Source organism: Pseudophryne corroboree, chromosome 12 (assembly GCF_028390025.1).
Source record: "Pseudophryne corroboree isolate aPseCor3 chromosome 12, aPseCor3.hap2, whole genome shotgun sequence".
Classification (NCBI taxonomy): domain Eukaryota; kingdom Metazoa; phylum Chordata; class Amphibia; order Anura; family Myobatrachidae; genus Pseudophryne; species Pseudophryne corroboree.
Genome location: NC_086455.1, coordinates 90,542,626 through 90,555,615, shown reverse-complemented (window position 1 = coordinate 90,555,615; position 12,990 = coordinate 90,542,626). Strand labels below are relative to the sequence as shown.

Below are 12,990 nucleotides of genomic sequence, written 5' to 3'. Positions count from 1 at the left end.
TGGTGAATACCCTCGGCGCCGTGGAGAGACCGAAAGGTAACATCTGGAATTGGTAATGGCAATCCTGAACCGCGAATCTCAGATAAGCCTGGTGAGGAGGATAAATGGGAACATGCAGGTAAGCATCTTTTATGTCTACCGACACCATGTACTCCCCCTCCTCCAGACTGGAAATCACTGCCCTCATTGATTCCATTTTGAACTTGAATCGTTTCAAGTAGAGATTCAGATTTTTCAGGTTTAGGATCGGTCTGACCGAGCCGTCCGGCTTCGGAACTACAAAAAAGGCTTGAATCAAACCCCTCCCCTTGTTGTGACAAAGGTACCAGGACTATGACCTGATCCTGACATAATTTTTGGATTGCCGCTGTTACTGCTTCCCTTTCTGGAAGAGAAGCTGGCAAGGTCGATTTGAAAAATCGGCATGGGGGAACGTCTTGAAACTCCAGCTTGTATCCCTGGGACACTATTTGCAACACCCAGGGATCCAGGTCAGACAGAATCCAACCTTGGCTGAACAGTTTGAGACGTGCCCCCACCCGAGCGGCCTCCCGCAAAGGAGCCCCAGCGTCATGCTGAAGATTTGGCAGAACTAGGGGTAGACTTCTGCTCCTGGGAACCTGAAGCTGCTGTGGACTTCTTTCCCTTTTCCCTTTCCCTACCCGCAAAGAAGGGGGAACCTCTCGCTTTTTTGCATTTATTGGGCCGAAAGGACTGCATGTGCGGGTGATATGTCTTTTTTGCTGGTGCAGGTGCAGAGGGCAAAAATGTTGACTTACCTGCGGTAGCCGCTGAGATTAACGCATCCAGTCCATCGCCAAATAAGGCCTCACCTTTATATGGGAGTATCACATCTTTATCAATCGTGTCAATTTCTGATGACACGCTTTCTGAACATTTTTCAATAGCGCGACTCACCCACGCACAAGCAATTGTGGGCCTGAGCAGCGTACCATTGGCAACATAAATGGATTTCAATGTAGTTTCCATCTTTCAGTCTGCCGGCTCTTTTAGTGAAGCCGTGCCAGGTGCAGGGAGAATTACCTTCTTTGTCAACCTGGACAGTGCACTGTCTAACACAGGGGGTGACTCCCATTTTTTCCTGTCCTCCACCGGGAAAGGATAAGCTATCTGAATTCTCTTGGGAATATGAAATTTATTTTTGGGATTCACCCACATCCCTTCAAAGAGTATATTAAGCTCGTGGGAAGGAGGGAAAGTGACCTTAGATTTCTTTTCCTTATAGAAATAAGCCTTCTCCTGAGGTACAGGAGTGACTTCCGTGACTTCCAGAACTTCCCTTATAGCCACAATCATATATTGTATATTTTTTGCCAATTTATGATCTGTTTCCCTGGAGTCACTATCGTCGACACAAGAATCAGTATCCGTGTCAGTATCAGTATTCACAATATTTGCAAATGGTCTCTTATGTGACCCAGAGGGGTCGCCTGCGGATGGAAGAACAGAGCCCTGAAAAATCACATCCTCTACAGATTTTCTCCAGCACTCAGCATGAGATTCAGATTTACCTAATCTCCTATTGATATGATGCATACTATCACATATTTCTTTCACCCATGCAGGCTCTTGGTGTGCCGGCAGCGTCACCACATTACACTTCTGTGTCCCTAAAATGGTTTCCTCCAGGGAGGAACTCCCTGCCTCTGACATGTCTTACACACGTGTACAACACACACACAAACACACTGGGACTTATTAGGGGACAGAACCACAGTAAAATCTGTCAGAGGGACACAGTTTAGGAGCAGCCAGTTCACAACCCCAGCGCCAGTATCTAATGCCTGTGAACACAGAATGCCCACTGACATGCAGCGCTTTTTACACAGTATAACACACTTGTAAAGCACCAAATTCGCTTGTGCCCCCCCCCCCCCATTTTGCACCCTGATACTTGTAGTCAGAAGTGAAGGAGGACCAGCGATTTCTCTGCAGCCTGAGGAGAGAGAACATGGCACTGAGCAGTGTGCTGGCTGCCTGAGGAAAAAGCTCCGCCCTTTTTACCTTGGAAACAAATATTTATACTGGCTGGGGTAGGGCTGTGCCTGGGCATCTTATGCCCCCTTTTTGCCAGTTTATAGAGGTGTTTTTGCTGCCCGGGGCGCGCCCCTTCCCCCACGCCCTGCAGTGCCTGTGTGTGTGGGCAGCAATGGCGCGCTGCGCTCCCGCCATCCGCGCTGTACCTCAGCCGTCACTTTTCTTGGTAGAAGATCTGTCTTCTTCTACTCACCTGTCTTCTGACTCTGTGAGGGGGGTGACGGCGTGCTGTGGGAGTGAGCATCTAGTCATGGCTAGCATTCAGTTCCCTTCAGGAGCTAATGGTGTCCTGTCAGCCAGAAGCAGAGCCATGAAACTCTTCTTCAGGAAGTTGGTTCCTACTTCTGCCCCCTCAGTCCCACGAAGCAGGGAGTCTGTTGCCAGCAGTTCTCCCTGAAAATAACAAACCTAGCAAAAGTCTTTTCAGAGAAACTCAGTAGAGCTCCTCAAGAGTGCATCCAGTCTGCCTGGGCACATTTCTAAAACTGAGGTCTGGAGGAGGGGCATAGAGGGAGGAGCCAGTTCACACCCATTGAAAAGTCTTAAGAGTGCCCATGGCTCCTGCGGAACCGTCTATACCCCATGGTCATGAAGTAGACCCCAGCATCCTCTAGGACGTATGAGAAATAAATATTTGGACACCTACCAAGTAGCAAGATTTCTGGCTCTCACAGACCTGTTACTTCTTCTTTAAGAAGCTCTTCTATCCTCCACTCGTTACCTGTATTAATGGCACCTATTTGCATTGGTTATCTGTATAAAAGACACCTGTCCACAGTCGGACTGCTACCTCTCCACCATGGCCAAGACCAGAGAGCTGTCCAAGGACACCAGGGACAAAATAGTAGAGCTGCACAAGGCTGGGATGAGCTACTCGACAATAGGCAAGCAGCTTGGTGAGAAGAGATCAACTGTTGGCGCTATTATTAAAAAATGGTAAAAATACAAGATCACTGTAGATCTCCCTCGACCTGAGACTCCATGCAAGATCTCACCTCGTGGTGTATCAATGATCTTGAGAACGGTGAGGAATCAGCACAGAACTACCCGGGGGGACCTGGTCAATGACCTCAAGAGAGCTGGGACCACAGTCACAAAGGTTACCATTAGTAACACACTACGTCGTCATGGATTGAAATCCTGCAGCGCCCGAAACGTCCCCCTGCTTAAGGCAGCACATGTCCAGGCCCGTCTAAAGTTTGCCAGTGACCATCTGGATGATCCAGAGGAGGATTAGGAGAATGTAATGTGGTCAGATGAGAGCAAAATCTAACTTTTTGGTATAAACTCCACTCGCTGTGTTTGGAGAGAGAAGAATGATGAATGGCATCCCAAGAACACCATACCAACTGTGAAGCATGGGGGTGGAAACATCATGCTTTGGGGCTACTTTTCTGCAAAGGGGACAGGACGACTGATCTGTATTAAGGAGAGGATGAATGGGGCCATGTATCGTGAGATTCTGGGCAAAAATCTCCTTCCTTCAATAAGAGCACTGAAGATGGAACGTGGCTGGGTCTTCCAGCATGACAATGACCCCAAACACACCGCCCGGACATCTAAGGAGTGGCTCCGTAAGAAGCATTTCAAGGTCCTGGAGTGGACTAGCCAGTCTCCAGACCTCAACCCAATAGAAAATTTGTGGAGGGAGTTGAAAGTCCGTGTTGCCTGGCGACAGCCCCAAAACATGATAGATCTAGAGAAGATCTGCATGGAAGAGTGGGCCAAAATACCTGCTACAGTGTGTGCAAACCTGGTCAAGAACTACAGGAAACGTTTGACCTCTGTAATTGCCAACCGAGGTTATATTACAAAGTATTGAGTTAAACTTTTTGATTGTCCAAATATGTATTTTCCACAAGAATATACAAATAAATTGTATAAAAATCATACAACGTGATTTCCTGTTTTATTTTGCTCAGATTCTATCTCTCACAGTTGAAGTGTACCTTTGATGGAAATTACAGACCCCTCTCATCTTTTTAAGTGGGTCAACGTGCACAATCGGTGGCTGTCCAAATACTTTTTTGCCCCACTGTAAGTACCTATCTAGATACTTTTCACATAGCTGTGTACCAAGGGCCTAATTCAAGGTTGAATGCAAAAGCAAAATCTTCCTCTAATGCGCAAAACCATGTGCATTGCAGGTGTGGCAGATAGAACATGTGCAGAGAGTGTTAGATTTGGGAGGGATATATTGTTTCTGTGCAGGGTAAATACTGGCTGCTTTATTTTTACACTGCAATTTAGATTTCAGTTTGAACACACCCCACCCAAATCTAACTCTCTCTGCACGTTAGATCTGCCCCCCCCCCTGCAGTGCACATGGTTTTGCCCATTAGAGAAAGTTTTTGCCGTCAACCTTGAATTAGGCCCCAAATCACAAACACTGATGCTAATTTCTGAATAACAGGCTGCCATATACAAATAATTCACGCATACATAGTGTGTGTAGCGGATGGGGAGTTTTACCTCTTGTTCTAACGTCCGAGCATCCTGGGCTTCATCCTCCTCGGTTACTTGGGCTTGTGCCTGCCTTTCTCGTGCCTCCAGATCTTAAATTCATAAAGAAAAACACACACCGATTGCTCACAACAGTCTTGCCAAGGATACCTGATGGCAGCGTTTCTAAAGTCAGCTTGTTAGGGACCTGTAACGGTGCTTCTTATTTCCATTCCTCCTAGCCAGAGCACACATTCATTTATTAATGAGTGTTATAATTTAAGAGATCCACAGGTGGTACTGAACACTGTGCTTGTGATTCTGTGAGGAGACCTGGAAAACATGCACTGATATGGGAAACCCTGCTGTAAAGGACCTGCAAGTAACTAGACAAAGCAAACACTTTCCCGCATTTATCATATGCCAAACCCAGAATACAGTATCTGTCAATATGTCAAACCAATAGGAGTCTGAAGTAATTGTGTCAGACAGAACAGAATAGATCACTTGTAACATATAGTGAATGGTGGTGCCACTGTAAAAGAATGAGGACAGCTTGGTCAATTCTATAACACTTGTATCAGCGACATAACATATGGAGTTACAGTGATCGTAAGTATAATAATCAGGCTCTGGCCCTACATGCTCACCTATAAGAGCAGATGTGCTAGGTACCTCTACTGTCACTCACCACACAGCTAGTATCTGGTGCCTGTGGTCATACTGGGAACTAGGGCAGTGTATTGAAAAATCCAAGTAGTGTGAGCTCTTCTGTCCAGGACATTTAAATGACTGTGTGGATGTTCCAGTCAGTACTACAAGTGTCTCTGGTCAGAGCCTTCCACAGCGTTATACACGTTTGTGATCTGACATGTTGCAGATAAAGACAAGTAGGGAACAGATTGTGGATCTCGATGCAGTGAGGGGAGAATGCATCTTCATATAAAAACTCTATTGTGGGCTCTACGCAATGTGGGTGGTAATAGTGTAATGGGGGTTGGGTGTCTGCAAAATGGGGTGGAGAACTGCAAAATGGATGGAAGCTTTGTGAAGTGCTCCACAACACTGACAACCGAGATAGGGGTGAAAGTAAACTGCTTTCATTTGAAAGTTGGCGATCGAACAAATTGAACAGATGCAGTTTCACGATATGTGGTTAAAATAACACCCGTCAGGATCCCGGCGGTTGCAATACAGATGCCATAATCCCAACAGGGGTACTATCCCGCCGCCAGAATACCGCCAAGGTACATGATTCTCCCTCTGTGGGTGTCCACGACACCCATAGAGGGAGTATAGAACTTGAACCTCGATGCACTCGCCCCGCTCCCGCATTCTGGCGCCCGGGATGCCGATGTTGGTACAGAGACACTCAGCATCCCATACCAATCCCAGTTCTACTATTGGGGAGATGGAGGATTATTGGGAAATTACAACATTTAGGTGGCTTGCCCTTCAAGTCACATGCAAAAATATGGGACTTAGAAGTATTGAAACAGTGTCGTTACAAACCATACATAACCTCGTTGTTGGATTTTCACATTCCAGCTAAAAAAGCAGCCTGCAATATATATAGATCACTTACCAAGTTTCACCTTTTTCCGTTTGTCATCAAGCTTCTGTATCCTCCGTGCTGCTGCCTCTCTGGCTTTCCGGAGTTTGTCATATGCTGCCTGAAAGAAATTGGAATAATCTCAGATCTGCACTAAAAAGGTCTTAAAATGCACCTGTAGACCTTTCCAGCACCAAGCTGGGCCATAAGGAAAAGGTAAAAGAAACACATGCAGTTTATTAACAGATGTGCAAACAACTGATAAGTATTCAAATAGAGGCAGAAACATATCTGCACATCAATCATAAAATTCTGCATGTAAAAAGACTAATGTCTATGTTGTAGAATTAATAAGAGTTTTTGTCCAGGTGGAGTGAGAAAAGTGCGCTTACCCTGGCTGCTCCATCCGTAAGCACTTCCAAGGCCTGAGACAACTGGTGAAATAGCTCAGCTGAAAAGAAAACACAGGGATTAACATATATTTAATGGTTAGTTATCGATCACGTTAAACCAGCTCTATATTTCTCTTACGTCCTAAAGGATACTGGGTTCCACATTAGTACCATGGGGTATAGACGGGTCCACTAGGAGCCTTAGGCACTTTAAGAAATCAATAGTGTGCACTGGCTCCTGCCTCCATGCCGCTCCTACCAGACTCAGTTTAGAAAATGTGCCCGGAGGAGCCGGTCACACTTAGGGAAGCTCCTGAAGAGTTTTCTGCATTTATTTTCGGTTTATTTTCAGGCAGGGCTGTTTGGCACTAGCCTGCCTGCTTCGTGGGACTTAGGGGGGAGAACGGCCCAATTTCCTAAAGAGTTAATGGTCCCATTTCTCAGCTGACAGGACACTGAGCTCCTAAGGGAGTCATTTGCAAGCTCCGCCACGGCGAGCGTACCCTCCCGCAGCACGCCGCCACTCCTAACAGAGCCAGAAGATAGAAGAGTAGTGAGTACAGCGCCGGCGTCCCGGTTAGCCGGTCGCCGGCGGGAATGGCGGCACAAGGGTTGGAGCACAGCGTTGATGCAGGCTGCGCTCCAGGGGGCTCAGTGAGGACATACACATACGTGGGTTCCTCTGTGAGGGGCACACTGAGCCACCAATGAGTACCCTGACTGGCTACATATCTAACAAAGGGTTTTAACCCGCTGTTAGTCACAATAAACCTCAGGCCAGTATAAAAAATGCGCGAAGCCGCGTGCCATTACGGGGGCAGGGCTTCACTATGAGCGGATCCAGCAGCTCACCAGCGCCATTTTCCCTCTGCAGCTTACACAGGTAGGCATCACAGGGAAGCGCAGCTCCTCCACAAAGACTCCACGTCTCCTCAGCGGTACCAGGGGGTCTTAGTAAGGGGGTGGAGCAGTTTTCAAATACTAAGCCCCTATTAAGGAGCTTAGTTTGCGACCCAGCTGAGTTGTTGGCTCTGTGTGGGTTAAACTGTGCTTCCCCTTCTGTGTGTGGGTGTGTGTGTGTCCCTTTCCGTTGCCATGTCCAGGGACTGCGTTTCCTACACAGCACAGTGTCTGTCCTCCCCTGGAGACTCACTACCCTGTACTCGGGATAGTGCACATTCTCAGGTCAGTGGGGTTGAACCCCCATGGTTAGATTCCATTAAAGGGATGATATCTAATATTTCTACTAAAAAATCCCACACTGAGAAAGACGCAATTCTTAAGGCAGTCTATGGATGACCTGATGAATAGAGATTCAGTTCCCATACCAGCGTCTCAGGCCCCCGCCATTTGCCCACAAAAGCGTACTCTGGCCCAGCTCATGCAAGCTGATACTGATGACGATACATCAGACCCAGAGGAGTGTGAAGTGGATGCAAGTGGGGGGGGGGGGGGGGGATGCTGCCCTGTCACAAGGAATACAGGTCCTGATAGAAGCTATCAGAAATGTACTGCACATTCCTGACAGGGTGGCGGAGGTAGAGGAGGAATCTTATTTTAATGTAAAAAGGAAATCCTCAGCAACTTTTCCTGTATCAAAGGAATTGAATGCCCTGTTTGAAGAAACTTGGGCTAATCCTGACAAAAAGTTTCAGATCCCTAAAAGATTAATTACATCCTTTCCCTTTCCTCTGGAAGATAGAGGAAATGGGAAAACCCGCCGATTGTGGACGCATCAGTGTCTAGGTTGTCACGTAAGATAGTCTTACCTGTTCCTGGGGCAGCATCCTTAAAGAACACGGCTGACCGCAAGATTGAGACCACTCTCAAATCTTTACACACTGCTGCGGGGGTGGGCCAGAGACCCACTATTGCTTGTGCATGGATCACTAAAGCCATTGCTAAGTAGTCAGTTAACCTAATTGACGAATTAGATTAATAATTTTACTCCTACAGCATATTCAAGACTCTCCTAACTTTATGGTGGAGGCCATAAAGGAAATTGGTTTGCTCAATGCACGCACCACTGCCATGGTAGTGTCAGCACGCAGGGGCTTGTGGCTACGCCAGTGGACTGCGGATGCGGATTCCAGGAAAGGCGTGGAAACCCTACCATTCACAGGTGAGGCCCTTTTTGGAGATGAACTGGATAAGTGGATATCCAAGGCTACAGCGGGTAAGTCTACATACCTTCCTTCCGCAGCATCCCCAGCTAGGAAAACCTACTCTTCTTCAACTCTGCAATCCTTTCAGACAGCGAAATTTAAAAGCAAACCCAAAGGTTATTCTACAGCCTTCATAGGCAATACAAGTAAACCCAGAAAACCAGCAGCTGTAGGTTCTCAAGAACAGACTTCCGAATCTGCTTCCTCAAAGCCTTCAGCATGGAAGACAGGCAGGTGGGAGCCTGGTTGCGTTGTTTCAGTCACATTTGGGCAATATCTTGCCAGGATCCTTCGGTAAAAGACCTTATCACCCAGGGATACAGACTGGAGATTCAGGAACTCCCATCTCACAGATTCTTCAAATCAGGCTTACCAGCTTCTCCAGAAGCAAGTACGACTTTACAGCTTTACAGGCAGCCATTCAAAAACTGGTACAGACTCAGGTCATTGTCCCAGTTCCACCTCAACTACAGAACAAGGGTTATTACTCCAACCTGTTTGTGGTTCCGAAAACGGACGTTTCGTTAAGGCCCATTTTAAACCTCAAATCACTGAACCACGTACTTGCGGGTGTTCAAGTTCAAGATGGAGTCTCTGAGAGCAGTGATCTCACGTCTGGAGGAAGGGGAATTTCTGGTGTCTCTGGACATCAAGGATGCGTACCTTCATATTCCGATTTGGCTGCCTCATCAGGCTTATCTAAGGTTTGCAGTACAGGACTGTGACTACCAGTTCCAGGCCCTGCCATTTGGCCTCTCCACGGCACCAAAGGTATTTACCAAGGTAATGGCAGAGATGATGTTTCACCTCCGCAAGCAGGGAGTGAACATAATACCGTACCTGGACGACCAGCTGATAAAAGCGTTATCTAGGGAGAGGTTGTTGGACAGCATTGTCCTCTCAACCCGACTACTTCAGGATCACAGGTGGATTCTGAACCTACCAAAATCCTACCTGGAACCAACATGGAGGCTTCCGTTCCTGGGAATGATACTGGATACAGAGGAACAGAACGTATTCCTTCAGTTGGAAAAGGCATTGGTAAATCCAGTCAATGGTGCGGGATGTTATAAAACCAGCCCGGATATCGGTGCATCTATGAATTCGCCTTCTGGGGAAGATGGTTGCCTCTTACGAGACACTACAGTATGGAAGGTGTCATGCGAGGCCCGTCCAGCTGGATCTGTAGGACAAATGGTATGGATCGCATCTTCACATGCACCAGAGGATACGTCTGTCGCCAAAAGCCAAGATTTCTCTTCTCTTCAGACTTCTCACCTGACCGAGGGTCGAAGGTTCGGGATTCAAAATTGGATGGATTCTGCTAACCACAGACGCAAGGCTCAGAGGTTGGGTAGTGGTAACCCAGGGGGAACGGATCCAAGGAAAATGGTCAAGTCAGGAAGCCATTCTTCCGATCAACATTCTGGAACTAAGGGCCATATACAACGCCCTTCTACAGGCATCACATCTTCCTTAAGATCACGCCATTCAAATCAGTTGGACAATGTGACGGTGGTAACGTACATAAACAGACAGGGCGGAACGAAGAGCAGAGCAGCAATGTCAGAGGTAACAAGAATTTTCCTCTGGCCAGAAAGACACGCAGTGGCGCTGTCGGCAATCTTCATTCCGGGAGTAGACAACTGGGAAACAGACTTACTCAGCAGACACAACCTCCACCCAGGAGAGTGGGGCCTTTACCCGCAGGTGTTCGAGTCCTTAACATGTCGGTGGGGAATTCCACAGATAGACATGATGGCCTCTCATCTCAACAAGAAGCTAAAGTGGTATTGTTCCAGGTCGAGGGACCCACAAGCAGTGGCGGTGGATACTCTGGTGACTCCATGCGTCTACCAGATGGTTTACGTGTTCCCACCTCTTCCACTGATCCCAAGAATTCTCAAAAGAATAAAAAGGGAAAAGGTTCAAGCAATTCTCATTGCTCCAGATTGGCCAAGAAGGGCCTGGTACGCGGATCTACTGGAGATGCTCCTAGAGGACCCATGGCCTCTGCCTCTTCGAGAGGATCTTCTACAACATGGGCCATTCGTCTATCAAGATGAATGGCGATTCGTCTATCAAGACGAATGGCTACGTTTGATGGCATGGAAGTTGAGCGTCAAATTCTAGCCCGGAAAGGCATTACAGACAGGGTTATTCCAATCCCGATACAAGCCAGGAAAGGGGTAACGTCTAAACATTACCACCGTATTTGGAAAAAATATGTCTCGTGGTGTGAAAACAGGAAATTTCCTGCAGTAGAACTTCTACTGGGACGTTTTCTCCTTTTTCTGCAGCCAGGTGTGGATGTGGGCCTACGTTTGGGCTCCTTGAAAGTCCAGATTTCGGCCTTGTCCATTTTCTTCCAGAAACAATTGGCTTCCCTCCCTGAGGTTCAGACGTTCTTGAAGGGTGTTCTGCACATGCAACCGCACTTTGTGCCTCCAACGGAACCTTGGGATCTTAACGTGGTGTTGCAGTTTCTACAAGCGGAATGGTTTGAGCCTTTACAGGAGGTTGACGTAAAGTTTCTTACATGGAAGACTGATACACTGTTGGCCTTACTGGGGGCCTTGTCTCATGAAATCCCCTATTTAATTTTTCATGAAGATAGAGCTGAACTCGTCAGCAATTTCTTCCTAAGGTGGTGTCTGCGTTTGATATCAACCAACCTATTGTGTTTCTGGTGCTTACTGACACCTCTGCTACCTCAAAGTCTTTGGATGTTGTGAGGGCTTTGAAGATCTATGTGAAGCGGACAGCTCGTCACAGAAAATCTGACTCGCTGTTTTTTCTCCATGATCCCAAGAAAATTGGTGTACTGCTTCAAAGCAGTCTATTGTTTGCTGGATCAGGCTTACTATCCAGCCGGCTTATTCTACGGGAGGATTGCCGATTCCATAAGTAAAGGGCCACTCTACTAGGTCGGTGGGTTCTTCCTGGGCGGCTGCCAGGGGTGTCTCGGCTTTACAGCTCTGCCGAGCAGCTACTTGGTCGGGTTCAAACATGTTTGCTAAGTTCTACAATTTTGATACTTTGGCCTATGAGGACCTTCAGTTTGGTCAATTAGTTCTGCAGGAACCTCAGCACTCTCCCACCCAGTTTGGGAGCTTTGGTACATCCCCATGGTACTAATGTGGACCCCAGTATCTTCTAGGACGTAAGAGAAAATAGGATTTTAATTACCTACTGGTAAATCATTTTCTCATAGTCCGTAGAGGATACTGGGCGCCCGCCCAGTGCTTCATGTTTTCAGCACTGTTACTTCGTTAAGTAATGTTGTTGGTTCAGCTGTTGCTGTTCCTGTTCAGGTTTGGTTAGCATGGCTTTCCTCTTGTTTGTGTGCGCTGGTTCAAATCTCACCACTATTCCAATACATCCTTCCTCAGGATATGTCCGTCTCCTCTGGCACAGTTTCTAGACTGAGTCTGGTAGGAGGGGCATGGAGTGAGGAGCTAATCAACACACTATTAATTTCTTAAAGTGCCCAAGACTCCTAGTGGACCCGTATATAATCCATGGTACTAATGTGGACCCCAGTATCCTCTACGGACAACGAGAAAAGGAGTTACCGGTAGGTAATTAAAATCCTATTTTTTTCCCCATCACATCAACATCAGGCCTCGTCATAAAATGAAGATATATTGTTTATGGCAAAAGGTGGCAGGTACATACTATCAAGTGCAATAATATTATATATACACACATTCTGAATGAAGTGATCTATCTATCTAATATATATATATATATATATATATATACACATACACACACATATACATATATATGTATATATATATATATATATATATATATATATATATATATTTATATACATATATGTGTATATGTGTGTGTATATATATATATATATATATATATATATATATATATTAGATAGATATATAAGTGTCACAGGAAGCGCTGTGCGTTCCAGCAGGGCTTGGTGGAACGCACGAGGGCGGCATGTTTCTCGCGTGTAGCGGCGCCACCGCGTTCTGAGCGGAAGTGATGAGGGGATGCCCCGCAAGTACTATAGGAAAGTCTAGTGCGTTCCACTTGAGTTCAGTGGAACGCACGCCGGCACCACTCCTGTTGTCACTGGTGTTTGATTAGGTAATAGTCCGTTCCTTGGTAAGTACCATCTATGTAGGGATTTTTGTGGTTCTCTGTTATTATTATGGGATCACATATGGTATGTTAGTGGCACACCTCGCCCCCTTCCCCATTATTGGATGGCTCCAGGGGTGTAATTGGTTTATTGATTATGCTGCCTGTTTGGAGGTGCTGGGAGTATTTTAGGAGACCTGTTAGGCATGGACTATTTGATAGTGGTGCATATGAACAGATGTAATCTGCTGTATACGCTGTGCTTGTT

General features: G+C 46.6%; 1 protein-coding gene across 1 annotated transcript in view; it reads right to left on the bottom strand.

Moving 5' to 3' along the window:
• DNAJC17 (DnaJ heat shock protein family (Hsp40) member C17) overlaps positions 1-12,990 on the bottom strand; it is a 121,849-nt gene that overhangs the window by 86,493 nt on the left and 22,366 nt on the right. The window contains exons 3-5 of the mRNA XM_063947776.1: positions 6,445-6,503; positions 6,086-6,173; positions 4,531-4,613 (exon numbers count right to left, since the gene is read on the bottom strand). Of these exons, the coding sequence (XP_063803846.1) occupies positions 4,531-4,613; positions 6,086-6,173; positions 6,445-6,503 (230 nt within the window). The remainder of the gene's footprint in view (positions 1-4,530; positions 4,614-6,085; positions 6,174-6,444; positions 6,504-12,990) is intronic.